This window comes from Pelodiscus sinensis, chromosome 11, assembly GCF_049634645.1.
Source record: "Pelodiscus sinensis isolate JC-2024 chromosome 11, ASM4963464v1, whole genome shotgun sequence".
NCBI classification, from domain to species: domain Eukaryota; kingdom Metazoa; phylum Chordata; order Testudines; family Trionychidae; genus Pelodiscus; species Pelodiscus sinensis.
The window spans coordinates 24,138,330-24,154,981 of record NC_134721.1 but is presented as its reverse complement, the minus strand read 5'-3'; the positions used below and the strand labels follow the sequence as shown (position 1 = coordinate 24,154,981).

Below are 16,652 nucleotides of genomic sequence, written 5' to 3'. Positions count from 1 at the left end.
CCCCTAAACGCTGTAGCATTGACCATCACAGCATTTTGTGTTCTTAGGGCTGGTAATTCATGCATTCAATGAGCCGTACATACCACATTCCTGATCTGAGGTGTTAACTCTTTTTAAATGTTATCTTTTTTCCCTCCCAAATCCGTGTTTGGGTCACCTGTAGGGCTAAGTTTTGTTTCAGATGCAGTTACTGCATGCTATATTGTTTTTCTGCCTTATGCCTTTTCTGATTCAGAGAGCTCCTTCCAGCAATAAGGCTCTGACTCATTCCTGTATGGCTTCCAAAGGCCATTTTGCTGCTAACTTTAGACTCTTCATCTTTGCTTGTCAACCTTAGTAACTTGGCATCTTTGGATGAAATGGTGTGTGGTGTTTGCAGGCATGAGATCCAGTTCTGTTAACTTCAATATCTCCTGGCAAGAAAAAGAACAGGCTGTAATTTTCCTTTCCGCTTCAAAACTGGCAGAGTTCCTCCAAAGTCAATATCCTACATTCATCACTAGTAAAGAATTTACGTCCAAATATACATTTGAATTGCCTGTGAAAAAGTCTTTTCTATTCTACCATACAACTTGCCATCTGCCGCGCAAAATGCCAGTATAGATGAATAGTTACCTAGTTTGCAGTCTCAGTGGGATGGGGCCATGTCATCTTTTTCTTGCAGTTTGAGAGCACTGGTATTCAACAGATAACACAAGTTTTCACTGTTGTCGAGATTATATCAGTCAGCCACTGAAGTTACTTTGACTTTGTCGAGCAGAACAGACTGAGGTGTCAAATGGAGTCTTCTGGGGCACTCATTGGCGAAATGGAGAGTGATTGCTTGGGTTTAATGAGATTAAGAAAGCAAGTTAGAGCATGGGTAGTACAATGGTGTAGTGGACTGAGTACATTATGGGAGTCAGGAACTGTCAGTTCTAGACCCTGGTTTTTACGCTGACAACTAGAGCATAAGAGAAGTGAGGTGCTGAAACAAGGTCCTAATAGAAGTAGTGGGGGCAAACCACTTACTTAATTTTAAGAAAGCGATGGACACATTTGTGAACGGAATTGTATGGCAGGGTTGATGGTGGTGATGCCTAAAATTCCTTCTGATTTGTGTTTTATGTTCCTAAAAACTCTTGTTTCAAGGCTTTAGCTGGTCACCTGCAGGAGTCAGGAAAGGTTGTTCTCCCTTATCCTCTTTCCCTCCCCACGCAGTGTACTGGGGGGAAGAAGGTGGTCTCCTTTCTCAACATATGAGAGAGCCATCTCTGGAGATGGGACACTGGATAGGGTGGGACCTAGGCTCTGAGGTGGCTCCAAGTATTTTGTGTGTCTCATGCTTACCAGGCTGATTCTTGCTCTCATGCTCAGGATCTAACTCAGGGTGGACAAAAGCTTCTCAGTGGGCCAGATGCAGCCCGCTTAGGGCTTTGATCCGGCCCGCGCAGCAGTTCTAGGCTCTGCCCCATAGTGTGTTGCCTGGGAGCCAGAGGCACGTGAGTCTTTTTAACTGCTTCTGTTTAAAGGGCTCGCGCTTTCCCTGTGCTTGTCAGGTAATGCATTGCCTGGCCGCCGTGGAAAAGGTGTGAGCCCTTAAATGGAAGTAGTTGAAAGGGCTCGTGTGTCCTGGCTCCCTGGCAGTGCGCTAGCAGCACTGGGATCTGCGAGCCCTTTTAACTGCTTCTATTACTGGCAGGCAAAAGGTCGTTAAATAGAAGCAATTAGAGTTACCAGATGGTTTAAAAAAAATACCGGACACACTTGATCTCAGATGGGGGAGGAAGGGAACCGGCCGGGAGGAGAGCCGCCGGGAGGAGGTCATGGAAAGCGGGGCTGCCCGTGGGAGATTGAGGAGAATCAGCTGGCGGGAAGCAGGGCTGGTCGGGAGGAGCGGGCGGGAGCGGGGAACCAGCCAGCAGGGAGTGGGGCTGGCCCAGGTGCATGCAGATCCTGGGGTGCTGCCTGTCCTGCGCATGGTCCCAGCAGGGTGCACAGGTGAGTCTGGCCCAGGGGATTCCATCCCAGCTCTGGCCCTCTCCTGTCTACCTGTGTAGTTGCGTACTGCCTAGCTGGTAGACACACTCACTCAGTGTGAATGGATCTACCAGCCGGGTAGTACGCAACTACATACTGATACTCATGATGATAATAAAACTTATTTAATTAGCAAATACCAGACATCTATATGTCCGGTATATTCTCAATTTATTTCCTGGGCAGAAAGCTCAAATACTGGACTGTCCAGTTGAAAACCGGACACCTGGCAACCCTAGCAAGCAATTGAAAGGGCTCAGTGCCCAGCAGCATGCTACCCCATTTCCTGGGAGCCAGGGATGCACGAACCTTTTCAACTGCTTCTATTTAAAGGACTCATGCCTTCCCCGGGGCTGTCAGGCAACAGCCCCTGGGAATGCGCGAGCCCTTTAAATAGAAGCAGTTGAAATAGTTCTAGCTTCCCTGGCTCCCAGGCAACGTGCTAACAGCGAGACTGGGAGCAGTGACCCCCTTTCACCTGAGGCTCCGCCCTTCTGTCCAGGGCCCTGGGGCGGCCCATGACCACTTCAAAAAATTTTCATTCCTAAATTATTGCCCACCCCTGTTCTAACGGATCACCAAATGTGGGTTCAGGAAGGAATCTTCCCCCAGGCCAGACTGGCAGTGACCTGGGAAGTATTTTGTCTTCCTCTGCAGTATAGGTTATGGGTCACTTGCTGGGATTATCTGTATTGCAGGGCCTTAGGCGTTGGTGCACCTCAGTCTCTTCTATTCTCTGTGTGAGTCATGTAGTTTAGTATCCTGTGGGCTGGAATATTCTTGTCTCGTTTCAGTTGTTGGCCTTAGTATGTGGGTGCAGGGCTAAGTTCCCTTTAAGCTGCACAGTAGGCTATAAATGATTGTGCAGGCATGCAGCCACAGAGGCCCAGAGAGGAGCAAGCTTAGGCATGCAGGGCTGCTGCAGGCCTCTCAACTGGCTCTGGAGCTGCTGCCAGCAGGGAGAAGGCTGGTGGGAATCCTCTGGTCCTACTTCCAGGGCAGTCTGCACCCCAGGCCCAACCCTATACCTTAGCCCTGTCTTAGTCCTGCACCCCAAACCCCTCAGCTCCATCCATGCCGCACATCACCTCCATATTGGTGCACGTAACAAAATTCATTCCATACATGGATATAAAAATTAGAGGTAATGTTCGTGCTGGGTGGTGGTGTTAGCCTGTGATTATACTGGAGGTCAGATTAAATGATCATTTCTGGCCTTGAGCTCAGAGTTTGTAACTTTGGACAAGTCAGTTAACCTTGCTGCTTCAGTTTCATCATCTGTGAAATGAGAAGAATAGCTGCCTCACAAGGGTATTTATGAAATGTCATGTTAAACATAGGTGCTATTATTGGATATTAAATATGATATTATTAGATATTAAAAATAGCAGTGTGGACATTCGGGCTTGATCTGGAGCCTGGCTTGAAACCTGACAAGAGGGAAGAGTCTTGGACCCCGAGCTCCAGCCCAAGCATCTATACTGCTCTTTTTACCTCTGCAGGGCAAGTCCCCTAGCTTGAGTCAGTTGACATGGGCTCTGAGACTCTCGCCTGCTCGTCTTTTTTTGCTGTGGAGACATTCCAGAAGTACAAAACTCCTTTTATCTTAGGTGAGGACTTGTGATTAATTTATCCTTCGATACCTTGATTGATGGATGAGTTCAGAGTCGTCAAGAGGTCTGGTTCATATATATGTGTGCAGTGCAGTTAAAAACCCATAGCTGACCCAGGCCAACTGATTTGAGTTGTGGGGCTGTTCAGTTAGATGTCCAGGCTCAGTCTGTAGCCCTGGCTATAGGACCCTGCGAGGTGGGTGGTCCCAGAGCTTGGGCTGCAGCCCAGGCTAGAATGGCTACACCAGTGGTGCGCAACCCATGGGTCACGACCCCAAAGGGGGTTGCGGATGTGTTCCTGGGGGGGCCCCATAGTGGTGGGCATAAGACCCGGCTGCTCGGATCTAAGTGCAGCGCGGCGCAAATTACCTTGGGGGTTGTGACACGAGTACAATAAAATATGGGGGTCGGGGTTGAAAAAAGGTTGTGCACCACTGGTCTACACCACAATTAAACAGCCACGTAAGCCCAAGTAAGCTGACAGAGGCATGGCATGAGTGTCTGATTGTAGTGTAGACATAGCCTGAGTTTAGCAGAAAAGGTAGCAGAAGGAAATTGGTATACGGAAGGCCTGTAAGTCAGGTACTTCTTGGATCACTAACTATCCTGTGCCCCACGAAACACACCAAATTTCAAACCACTTAAAAATCTTCACATTTATTCAGAAAGACAAGGTGGATGAGGTTATAGTTTTTATTGGCTCAACTTCTGCTGGTGAGAGAGACTTTTGTCTCTTCCACCAGTAAAAGATATCACTTCACTGACCTTGTGTCTCTAATGTCCTTGGACTAACATGTCTACAATGACACTGCAAACAACAGATTTTCGAGAGGCATTTATAAGTGTTGAGTTTAAAGTTTATAAAATGGTGGGCATGGAAACTCCTCTTACTGTTTTTCTGTATTGGTGCATGTGCAATGTAAAAAGTGTGCAATTGCTTCATGTTGGATTTCCCCAAACATTTGGTGGATACCATATGTGCAGATGAGGGGAAAAAATGGTGCCCCCAGCTCCTCCCCATCCCTCTGTGTCTCCTGTCCACCAGATATCAGTTGTTCTTGATCAGCTGTTCCTCAGCATTCAGGAGGTGCTGGGGCAGGGAGAGCAGGGGAAAGGGTTGCAGGAGGGCAGGGTCTGGGGCAGAACTATAGGTGTCAAGCACCCTACAGCGCATTAGAAAGGTAGTGTTGTGGTGTGCAACATACATTAACTTGGGTCAAATTTGCCAGATGGAGGTCAAAAAAATCTCAATCACATCACATTTCCCCCCCTACCCCGCCTAGCCCCAAATCTCTCTCACAAGGCGCCTCTAGAATATAGTAATTGCTTCACCCACCACTGAAATACAGCTCTGTCTGGGGTAGAATGGAGCAACTATTTAGTTGCAGTGCCGCACAACTGTTCATGCTGACTGGAGGTAAAGCAGCTACTGTATCTACTGTAAACAGCACAGGAAATTCCAAGAGGCAGAATTTAGTTGTTTGAGCTGGAATTATCCAGAACACTGAGTTGAATGGCATTATCCTGATGAGAAATCCCAAGGGTGGTTCTTTCTATTTTGGTCCACCTTGTCCTTTTATATGACATAATCTAGTATTTGTCATAGCAGATTGGGCCTTAGTTCTGCCTACTCTGGTAACCAGTCCACAGGAGTGTCCAATCCTGATGCTTTGGGAAAAGGTGAAATCGCATCAATTGAACAATGTTCTTGAATAGAGAAGAGCAGAAAAATTTTCTTCCTGTCTATGCTCCTAGCACATACCGTTTGGTTAACTCATCTTAGCAGGGATGTGAAGAATGAGAGGGGTATTACTCTTTTCTGGATATCCCAGCCATTCGGTTAACTAAATTGACTGTAAGGCTACGTCTACACAGCTTCCTTCTTCTGCAAAAGCCTGTGCAAATGAAGTGCGGATTAGCATATTGACACGCTTCATTTGCATAATTAATTAGGAGCCATTTTTGTGCAAGAGGTTTTTGCACAAAAAGGTACCGTCTACACAGTGCCTTTTTGCGCAAAACACCCCTCTTTCGCAAGAGCCATTCTTCATTTTTTCTGGAAGAACATTTTCTTGCACAAGAAGGGTTTTTTGCACAAAAAGGTGCTGTGTAAATGGTGCTTTTTGCATAGGCTTTTGCAGAAGAGGGAAGCTGTGTAGATGTAGCCTATGGGTTAAACCCAGAGACAATGGGTCTCCAGGAAGTGTCAGTAGGGAACCAGGCAACCCAACAAAAAGAGTGTGAGCTTTTGAAAAAGCAGGATCTGCCTGCTGCAGTCTTGTGTGTGGGAGAGCAAGAGCTGAGAGAGATGAGTTAAGCCAGTAGCAAGGCATGGAATTTCCAGGAATATTCATGCCTAAGGAAGGACTAAACAGTGGAACATTTAGATATGTGAGTAAACCGAGAATGTTTAGTTAGACATGAGCAGGTTATTTCCCTTAATTTTTGCTTTGTGGGACTCCCCTGTGCTGCGCCCAGATACCCCTCACCCGATACACTGTAACTTTTAAATGGAATCCCAGGGAAGCAATTTCAGTTGCTCTGTAACAGCTAGCAAACAAGTATGCTTTACCAAGTATGTTCTCTTTGTTTTGTTAATAAAATCACCTTTTTAATACAGTACTATGATCTAATTCCCATGTCCCAGAAGGCAGGAGGTTCTCTGTGCGTTTGCCTGAGACTGAAAGGTCAGCTCTTAGGAATTTTAAGTTTGTTTTCAGTCTCTCTCCTGAGGAGAGTTAAACAGCTTGGGGACACCCCACAGAAAGAAATGATCTAGTGCAGCTTCCTGGGTTCTCATTTGGGTAGTGGCAGTATACCACCCAAAGTCAGGGAATCTGTTGCCTTGGAAGTTGTATTAAGCAGAAGCCATTACTGGCAGGGTAATTTAAAGTCTTTTGCAAGCCTGCAAGTTCTTCACTCGAAGTGCTGGTGTGGGGAACAGCCGTGACAAAGTGGAATGGAATATTATTGAATTATGGAAGACAGAAGATTAAAGAAATCTATTTAGATCATCCACTAAATAGTCACCAAATAGCCATCCCCTTTTGAATTCTAGCTATGTTATTGAACTGACCTGCTGGGGCAGGGAATTCCAAAGGAAGCAATGACGTCATAGCACTGTATTTGTGATATTGCAGCATCCTGTATTGTACAGGCAGTCCCCGGGTTACGTGGATCCGACTTATGTCGGATCCGTACTTACGAACGGGGCTTTTCTCGCCCCGGAGGACGTGGGCGGCGGGACCTCCGACCATGTCCTCCGGGGCGAGAAAAGCTGCTCCGCGTCTCCCTGGTCTGCTGGGGGGGGGGCTCCCCCAGCAGACTAGGGAGACACGGAGCAAAGCCGCGGAGGACCCGGGCAGCGGGACCACGGTGCGTCTGGGCGGTCCCACTGCCCGCGTCTCCCTGGTCTGTTGGGGGGGGCGCAGCAAGAGCGCCCCCCAGCAGACCAGGCTTTTCTCGGGACGCCTGTGGTAGAGCAGCTGGGGCGCTGCCGGTTGGTCCCGCAGCGCCGCTCTCGGTGCTACTGGACCAATCTGGCAGCACCCCAGCTGCTCTGCCCCAGGCATCCTGATTCAGCCGCTGCTGGTCAGTTTCAGCAGCGGCTGAATCAGGACGCCTGGGGCAGAGCAGCTGGGGTGCTGCTGGGTTGGTCCAACCCAGCAGCACCCCAGCTGCTCTGTCCCAGGCGTCCAGATTCAGCCACTGTTGAAACTGACCAGCGGCTGATTCCAGGAAGCCCGGGGCAGAGCAACTCTGCCTCGGGCTTCCTGTAGTCAGCCGCTGCTCAGTTTCAGCAGCGGCTGAATCTGGACGCCAGTTCCGACTTATGTACAGATTCAACTTAAGAACAAACCTACAGTCCCTATCTTGTACGTAACCCGGGGACTGCCTGTAGTTCTTTGCCTGATCACAAGCTGACAGCTTCCCAATTAGTTTCCGTAGCTATTTTCTTTGTGGCAGTGAGTTTGTTATTTAGAAATGAAATACTTCAAGTGTGTTTAATGTTTGGCTGTAAATGACAAGGAAGAAAAGAAGAAATCTTTTTGTCCTGTTAAGTATATTCCTCCAGAATTACTTTTCTGACATCTTAAAAAGAAGACACCTGTGACATCCCAATATTATCAAAGGGAGAATGCAGTTTTCCAGGTCAATTAGCCACTTAGGTTTTTGTATATGTGCAGTATTATACTACAATATGCCACAGTATCTGACCATTGCACCAAAGTGCACACACTAAAATATAGCATGCTTTGTGACACAAAAACATCCCACCATGTTATTCCCAGCTCCTTTAGTTGTACTAACACTTTCTCCCATCAAGACAGCACACTAAAAATAGTTGTGTAGCCAGGTAGTGTAGGCAGCAGTGAGTGGTGGCATGGACTAACTGTGCCAAGCAGACGTGTTCTATGGATATGGCGAAACGGAGCAACTGCTCTAGGCCCCGTGCTTCAGTATGTGTGTGTTATGCAGGGCTTGGGCTCAGTCTCTGGCAGCAGCAGCTATAGGAACACCCATGGACAACTAAAGGTAAGTGCTCAGCACCCATTGGGAAGTCCTCTATCTGTGTATTCTCTCCCCTCACCCCGGGAGGGTCCTGCAGATCAGCACCTTTCCCTCCCTCCCAGTGCCTGCTGTGGATCAGCTGTATCGCTGCTGTGTCAGGAAGTTCAAGGAGGGGAATGAAAGAACAAGGAAGCAACACTCTTTGGGGAGGGATGGAACTGAATGGGAAGAAGCAGGGTGGGGGTGAGATGTTGGGGGGGAAAGGATGGAGTGGGGGTGCGGTCTGGGCAGAGTTGAAGGGAGCACCTTTTGACAGACTGGAAACAAAGACTGATTTGTTCCAAGACCTGCACCCCCATAGGGTCGGTCCTGGTCCAGCCATGTGCTGACAAAGTTCAGGCAGTTTTGTACTCAGTATAATTAGCCTGTGCCACTGCCATACTATCTCAGTTATATAATTTTTTTTCTATGTAAGCCAGGATTCAAAACCCCAGCTCATGGTGTGCAGACATATCCTATGACCTGCAACACTCTGAGCTATCTATGCTTTGCAGGCCCACTGATGGATGGGGGAAAGGCAAAGGCGGCAGCTCCCATGGAGCCCAGTGGTTTAAAAGGCTCCAGGACTCTTGGCTGCCGCCACCGCTACCGTAACAACATCAGCGGGTGGAACTCCAGGCCCTTTAAATCGCAACCCAAGTCACTGGTTGTGTGCTACAGGTGGCACTGAAGGGCTGGCTGTGGGGAGGCAGCCTTCAGCCCTTTGGCCTTGCTCCTTCTAGATGCCTGGAGTCAGCACCCCACTGCTTGCCCAGGGCCCAGAGAATTCTGTCTGTTGCCCTGATGCCCTATGCCCTCCTACGGCTCTGTCAATGCACTTCATTCCTGACCTCCCACATCACCTTGGTATCTCAGTCCTGGCCTCCTCCTTGAATACATGCATGGAAATGTCTAGGTTTAGAGTCCTGCCTCTCCTCCCCCACAAACTCCTTTGTAATTGCAATATACAGTTCAGTCTGAACGCAGTTCCCCAGATGCAACATGCTGTGGCATCTTTTCACTACGTCTGGGACCTCTGTAACAATCCACTAGTTTACTTGTATATAGTAACAGACAAGAAATTGCTTTCCTGCACTGCCCTATGGGACTGAATATCCTAAATTGACAAGGCTAGATCTTTACTTTGCTGGTGTATTTTTAGCTGCAGGATAAAACAGCGAATATTGTTAGGAGTTAGGGTGGTGGTTTTTTCAAAAGAACTGCGTCTAGACGGCGGTTTCACTTTCAAAATACCCTTTTTCGAAAGACCACTGTGATGCGATTATGCAAATGAAGTATGGGATATTTAAATCCCCGCTTCATTTGCACTTTCGATTTGCCTAATTTACATCCCTCTTTCAACAGAATGATATAGTTTAGACATACCCTTAGTCTCTTCTTTCTAGATGCAGCATGCTCTCCTCTCCACACCTCCACCTCCCAATCCCATGATCTTCCTCCTAAAGCAGGCAGCCTTCCACCAGCAAACAGCCGGGCTCTTCTCCATGGTGTGTTGCTCTGTCTTGTTCCTGCATCTGGCCTAGGTTCCAAGGATCTTGCTTTAATCTACCCCTGTAATAGCTGGTTGTCTCAGAGTATGTGTTGGGGAGGGGAAAGTGTTACTTTTTTATTAATTGACAAACATTCTGACAAGCACTATTTTACTAGCCCAGAACTTATAGTGGAAACTCTTTAGGAACCTTGCTTTAACCTCCCGGGCACTCTGCCCTTCTTCATTGGGTTTATATTCACACAGAGATGAGTTTGCCAAGACATGAATGCAGCTGTTGGCTGGAGCAGCAGTTACCTGCCACTGCTGAACAGCCAAGTGAGGGTTAAGGAGTAAACCTCTTCTGAGCCACTAGATTGGTCCTGACTAAGATGAATGTCTAATTCACTCCCAGCGTCCTTACTGCTGCCAGTAATAAAAAGCTTGCTTCACATATTCACCCCACTGCAGACGTTTCTCTTAAATTAAATATCAGGAGGACATATAATAGCACAATCCCATGCCAAGCCAATATTATCAAATTGATGTCAGCAGTGATAATAGAAGAAGGATAAGTTGATGAGATTCAATTTATTAAATAAAGGGAATACACAGAAAGACATAGAAATTGGTAACTCTCAGTGTGTTAAAATGCAGCAAGATCTCTCTGGGTCCGTGCTTACCTCAAGGGATGGCAGAGAGAAAGATGCCCTTTGTTTCATTTAAGAAAACCTCTCCCTTTTTTTCCAGACAAAGACCTGATTTAGCTTACTCAGTGGGAGGGGGAGAGGAGGATCTGAAATCCTGGATTTCATGTGTACACAGCCTTCCTTCCCATTGGACAGCAGAGAATCAAAGGTTTGTTTCCCCCAGTTTAATGAGAGAGGCATAACTAATGAGTTATTTTATTTTTAGTTTCAGCTGTTCCTCTTTCCACCTGTTGACATATACCTTGTCAGATGGAAGCATAGATTATTGACTTAGCTTTTTATATTGCAAAGTTTCATTTTTCTTCACAGGGCATCGTTCAGGCTCATGACCTTGTAACCCTTTCTCCTGTCCTTTCTCCCAGCATTTGTAGCTAAACCTTTTATATCAGTTTTAGGAACATTGATGTGAATTATAATTCAAGATATTAAACAAGGTCTAAGAGCCTAGTCTTCTCTGGAGCTTGAGCAACCTTTTTTTAAATTTTTTAAATTTTTTATTTTTTTAAACGAATATATATATTTTTCCTTTTTAAAAACAGAATAAGCCTTGAACCTTTCCAAAGAAAGCACCAATGTGTCACTACATCTAACCCCTTTTTGTTGAACACTGTATCTTACCAGTAGCAGCCCTTTGGGGGAGGGGGGACGACTAGAATGCTGTCTTTTCTCAGAGAAGTCAGCTACAGCCAATAGGCTCAAACTGAGGGAAAAGGTACTTCAGAGGCCACAATGAGGTATCATTCTCAGTGGATTATGAGGGTGCCCACTTGGCTCCCTCTCATGAGGGTTCAGAAACACTTCTGAGCAGGGCAGATGAAGGCATGAGCACATGGAGGTCTTGGGGTCATAGTCCTCAGTGATGTCACAATCACAGGTCTCAGGTTTAAAAGTCACAATTAAAAACGTGATCCAAGAGGAAGCAGTGCAGTGGGGTCTGCCTGAAGCTGTACTAGCATTGAACAAAGGGAGGAGCAGCAGTCATTGGAACTAGGGAAAAAACTGCTTAGCCCTACATTCACCACCAGAGCAGTCCAGGCTCCCCTTTTTTTGAGTGAGCATGGTGGGGCCAGGCAGGTGTAGGCTTAGGTGTCCCACTGGTCTCTCCAGGAGAGCCTTCCCTTTGTTGGGGTTCCCACATACCCCTGTACTAGGCTCTTCCTCTCTAGTTTCTTAGCTCCACAGGTCAGATTGAGGGCTGGGGGCAAAATGGTAGAATCTCCTTGATGCTATCTGCTTATAGCACCAAAATCAGCTTTCATTTGTGGTAGATCGTGCAGATCTGTGATCTTCCAGCTCCTTCTAACATGCTTTGATCAGCAGTGAGATACAGACCTGGCATCTAAATTGTTATTGGTAACCTCATAAATAGCACAGACCTCCCCTGTAAGAGCTATTGTTTTAGGCTATTTACATACTCAGGCAGACTTATTACATTCAAAATTAAGTTTTTCTGTACAATTATGAGATTCATTGAGTGAAAGCAAAGGCCCTGTCTAAAGACAAGTTCTTCTGATTTACCATAATAAAGTTAAGAAACAGACTTACTAAATCAATTTGAGTGCCTTACATCATGGGTTCTCAAACTGTGACTTCCTTCTTAAAAAAAAAAAAACCAACCTAATTGACCTGAGGAAGGGGAACCGACGCCTGAGCCTTCATAAGCCCTGGGGAGTAGAGGTCCCAAAGTCCAAGTCCCTCTGCTATGAGTAGGGGGACCGAAACCCTCTGGCTTTAACTTTGGCACCACATAATAGAGCTCAGGCTTTGTCCCTGGGTGCCAACAAGTCTAAACCAGCCCTGGTGACCCCATTAAAATAGGGCTGTGGCCCACCCTGGGGTCCCGACTCACAGTTTGAGAACTACTGCCTTAAATTCATAATTGACTTAACTGACTTTGGATTTTATTCCTTTAAGTTCATTAATCTAAATCTATTCTGTTAAATTTGTGCAACTTGTGTGTACATAAGGCCTTGGTTTTCATTTTGAAACACATGAATTTATTGAAGGAGTTGCTATATAAACTCTCTGCTTTTTGGGCAGTTCTGTGAAGTGGTAGCAATATAGCTGCCTCTCAAGCAACCTCTTTCATTTAACATGGGTCGATCTCCTGCAGGGGAGAGGCAATGGCAGGCATCTCACCAGCTTCTTTCCATGGCTTCTTTCTTGGTTTTGTTTTTAATTCTGTACAGTAGGGATGTGAAAGTCTAACCATGTACATGGTTAATCAATGAGCTCATCAGTTAACCTTAACAGTTGCATGCAGGCTATTGGTACATGTGGGGAACCTGCTTAAAAGCTGGCTCTTGGCATGCACTGACTCCCGGGGAGCCACCCTCCCCCTGAAATTTTCAGCAGTTACACGTTTACTTAAGTAAACACATTTTAACATCTCTACTGTACAGTGCTGCCTGCACAAGACAGTGCCATGAGCCTTCAGGTGTGTCCTAACTTGTTATTGATCTTAGTGAAGGCAGGCACCATAGCTGGTACAGGTGAGGAACCAGCAAATAAAGGCTTACTGACTCTCCATTCTGAGACTAGCAAAATGAAACCTTAACACTCTCTAAAATGTGTCCACCTATCTGAGATGCTGATATCACACTGTAACATACAGGTGAATATAGAGATGAATGATTTCATAACATATTGTATCTGCCTTCCTTCTTGTAGTATAAAGTTACAAAATACACTTTAAGTTTTTTTTTAACATGCTGAGTTAAAACCTAATTTTAAGAGTCTTAACTTTCCCAGTGAATTGAAGGATTTGGTGGTATTTCCTGACATAGCACTGTTTGGTATTGTTTCCAAGGATTCATTGAGTTGATTAGAATTATATTAAAATTGCAGTAGCAGAGCAAAATGCCAACCTTATGAGTTTCTGAAATTCCCTGCAAGTTCTTTTCCATTTCAGACTTTTTGAAGGCTTTTAATTTTTTTTTTCATTTATGAACACAGTCCAGTGCCTAAGGATCCTACACAGGAATGACCTTCCTTATGAAGACCAGACCACTTGGAGGAGGGAGGGAGAGAGGGAGCAAAATTATTTGACCTTGTCTAATCCAAGCACAGCAATGTTACTGTTACTTTTTGTGCTGCTGCTGGTGTATAGGGCATGTTGTTCCTGATAAATGCTACAACTTTGCTCTTGAGACTTGGTGGTGTGACCGGTGCTGAAGGTGCACTTCTGGAACAGTATCTTAGTACAGTTTTCTCAGAGAAGTGTCCAGATCTTGCCTTTGAGCTAATATAATATTTTCCCTTCATTGTGTCCATCCTGTATGCAGCCTCAACCTAAAAAATATGAGGGTGGGAAATTCTTGTCTTAGCTCCCTTCTCCTCCATCCTCCTTACAATCAGAAAAGGATCCAAGAAACGCAATATTTTTAGTTTCTTTGCTACACAGAAAAAAACACGACTCAAATAATAGCTTGAATAGGTAGCAGGTACAACATCTAGACGCTCCCACTCAGTGTGTGTCTAGTTGTGCACTGAAGTCATAAAGATGCACAGACAGAGTTTTTGAGGCTCAGGAAATGAATGTGATTCCCTAGCACAGGATTACAACTTTCCTGTAGGACAAATGCTGTAGAAAGCAGAGCTGGGGCCTGTTCAGAGACAGACCTACAAATGTAGCAGTACAGAAAAAGTGGGGATTTATGGTGTAGTGAGTTATACCTCTTTCTATGTGCATTCCTCCTTAACATGTCCATACACTTGCACACAAGTTCTAAAGTGTGGTGAAAATCCTGCAGTTTGTGTTTGCCTGTCTGCGTAGATGATGACACTTTACTTAATATGTAAGTACCATCATTGATGGTGTTGTTTCACCTTTGCCTTCTCCATTGTTTGTATTCATGCCTGTGCATGTACATACACCATACACATCTTATTGTATGTGAAGCAGATCCCACGTTATCCCTGGGTGTGCATAGATATCACTTTTAGGATGACTATTAAATGCAGTAGGTCAGAAAATAAATGTATTTAGTTGCACTCTTACTCCCTACTTTTTCTAGCCATTAGAGTAGTCATGATGCCCTAAGTTTGCTATTTTGTTTTGGTTGTTTTTTGAAGTGCTTACATAGCTATAACTTAAATTGGAGAATGTGAGGTGGTTTGTTCAACAAGTCATAGTTGCTCTTCAGACACCTATCATAAGTCTGACAGTCATGGGGCATGACTGCAGCCTGAATAGAAATATCTGGATTAGCTTTAACTAGCTCATGTTCTGAAGCATTGAAGCCATGGTAGCATGAACTGCAGTGCAGACTGTGCAAACTTGTCCAGAACCCTCAATAACTACTTGTGGGACTAGCCCATGCTGAAACCTCTGCCACAGCTTTATTGCTCCAGCTACATTAAAGCTAACTTATGCCCGTCTACTGGAATTGCAGTCGCATACCCAAACCTGATCTTTTATGTTCTGTTTTGATGTGTTTAAATAGCTGTTATGTAGATTGGAGAATGCAGTGACTTACTCAACAAGTCACATTTGCTCCTCCAACTTTTAGGGTAGACTGCTTGTTGTTTTGGAGAATCAGGTAGTTCACCCACAGATTTCTGGGATTTACCTCCAACTCTGCCAAAAACTTTTGTGTGTGTTTTGGGCAAATTATTTATTCTCTCTCTGTCTCTCTTCCCACTTGTTGAATGGGGATAACTCTTCGTAATCTCATGGGAGATTGAGGCTTGTAGTCCTCAACAGAAAGATACTGATAATGGTTGCCAGTATTCCCTGTAAGCTGGGCACTTGTGTCGGTGCTCAGGAGAAATTCAAATGCTTCCCCACTGATTAGCAGTGCACCCACAGCTAGGTTTTTGTTTCTACTGATGGTGCACGTTGGCACGTGCCTTGGTGCACATAAAAATGTATACCACACCTGGATGGAAAAAAATCTGCACATGGATGGAAAAGATTAGAGGGTATGTTGATGGTTGCTATTCCTATTGGATAATTTATTTTCTAAAGACTTTTCTGGTTGATCCTATGCTGGGGTTGGTATGTGTAAGGGGAACTGGGAGAGCTGAAGTAAGTAGAGAAACCTTATGCTTGTTACAGATCCACCTCTTCCCATTTTCCCCACAGGCGAAGGAACACTGAGCCTCTGTGTGCAGGACTGCAGTCTGAGATTCTGAAGTGCTACCAAGAAAACAAGCATGAAGTGCTCAAGTGCTCAGAGCTGGCCAAGGAGTACCAGCGCTGTGTTAGTGCAGCACAGAAGGTAACAGTAACTTCCCCACCACCTCCTGCTGGCTTCACTGTCCTCTCTGCCTAGTGTTTTCCTTATGGGGAGCTTTCTCAGATTGCTGTGGCTCTGATGGGAAGGTCAGAATGCTCACAGGCTTCAGTCTCTTCTGAAGACCTCCCCACAGGATGTGCAACTGACACAATTGTAGCAAGTGCTGATGTTCTAAATTAGCACCTTAAGATACTAATGCCAACCACTGGTGGGTTTCTCTTAACCTTCTAATGTGTTGTCTTATCACTTTTCCTCAAATCTCAACTTTTCTGATAGACCTTGCAAGCTACACCCTTCACATTTATGAGAGTAAAGCAGTATTTCCAGTACCAGCAATATTTTTTTAATGACCATAGGTCTAAGTGCTCTGTTTCTCAGTATTGCACCCCAGATTGAGAGACTTTCCTCTTATTGTTGCTGTTTCTTGTTAGTTTCTCTTATTGGCAAATTAGACCAAGGTGTTTCCTTTCAGGGATTAAGGGTATCCCAAAATTGCTGGCCCAGCAGAGTAAACCTGCACCCTTTATTATATGATTTTCAGAGTTAGCGTGCATACAGCTACCATTAACATCCATCAATTTTGACTGCTCAGCACCTTGGAAGAATTAGGCCATTAGTACTTGAATAAGAAGAAGGGAGTGGGAAGGATGCCCGGTTCACAGAGCACTTCCAGTGGGCTTTCAAATGGCAAAAATAGTCTTTGAGATGGTGGTGGATATAAAATACAGGTGTAATTTCTAGGGTGTAAGGAAAGAGGAAAATTGTCCTTCCAGGTACAGGGCCATTTGCTCCGATGGAGCATTTCTTGAAGGGTTTATGGTGGGGTGTAGTGCAAAAGCAAAGCTTTGTAGGGAAAATGAGACTGAAATACTTCTTATGGGGTCACCTGTGTGAAAGGGAGAGGCTGGGACTGTTGTGAAGAGAGCCTCTTTGCATTAGCATTGTAAAAAGATGCTGTATGCCTGATTTAAGTATAACATGAAACAAGCTGCCAGCCCGCTCCCAGAAGAAGCCCCGACAGAAGGAGATG

The 16,652-nt window shown here is 45.5% G+C and overlaps 1 protein-coding gene and 1 long non-coding RNA gene across 7 annotated transcripts in view; one reads left to right on the top strand and one right to left on the bottom strand.

The window, feature by feature from the left end:
- The window catches only part of CHCHD6 (coiled-coil-helix-coiled-coil-helix domain containing 6), a 192,297-nt gene that overhangs the window by 124,301 nt on the left and 51,344 nt on the right, over positions 1 to 16,652 (top strand). For 4 of the 6 annotated variants that reach the window (XM_006120208.4, XM_075938795.1, XM_075938792.1 and 1 more), the window contains 2 exons: positions 10,423 to 10,530; positions 15,469 to 15,604. In XM_006120208.4, the coding sequence (XP_006120270.1) occupies positions 10,423 to 10,530; positions 15,469 to 15,604 (244 nt within the window). The remainder of the gene's footprint in view (positions 1 to 10,422; positions 10,531 to 15,468; positions 15,605 to 16,652) is intronic. The other 2 variants (XM_075938794.1, XM_075938796.1) reach the window with 1 other exon arrangement.
- LOC112545319 (uncharacterized) lies at positions 307 to 9,678 on the bottom strand. The gene is made up of 3 exons (XR_012906480.1): positions 9,570 to 9,678; positions 616 to 822; positions 307 to 413 (listed from the first exon to the last, which is right to left on the bottom strand). It is a non-coding gene; the product is annotated as an uncharacterized LOC112545319 (long non-coding RNA).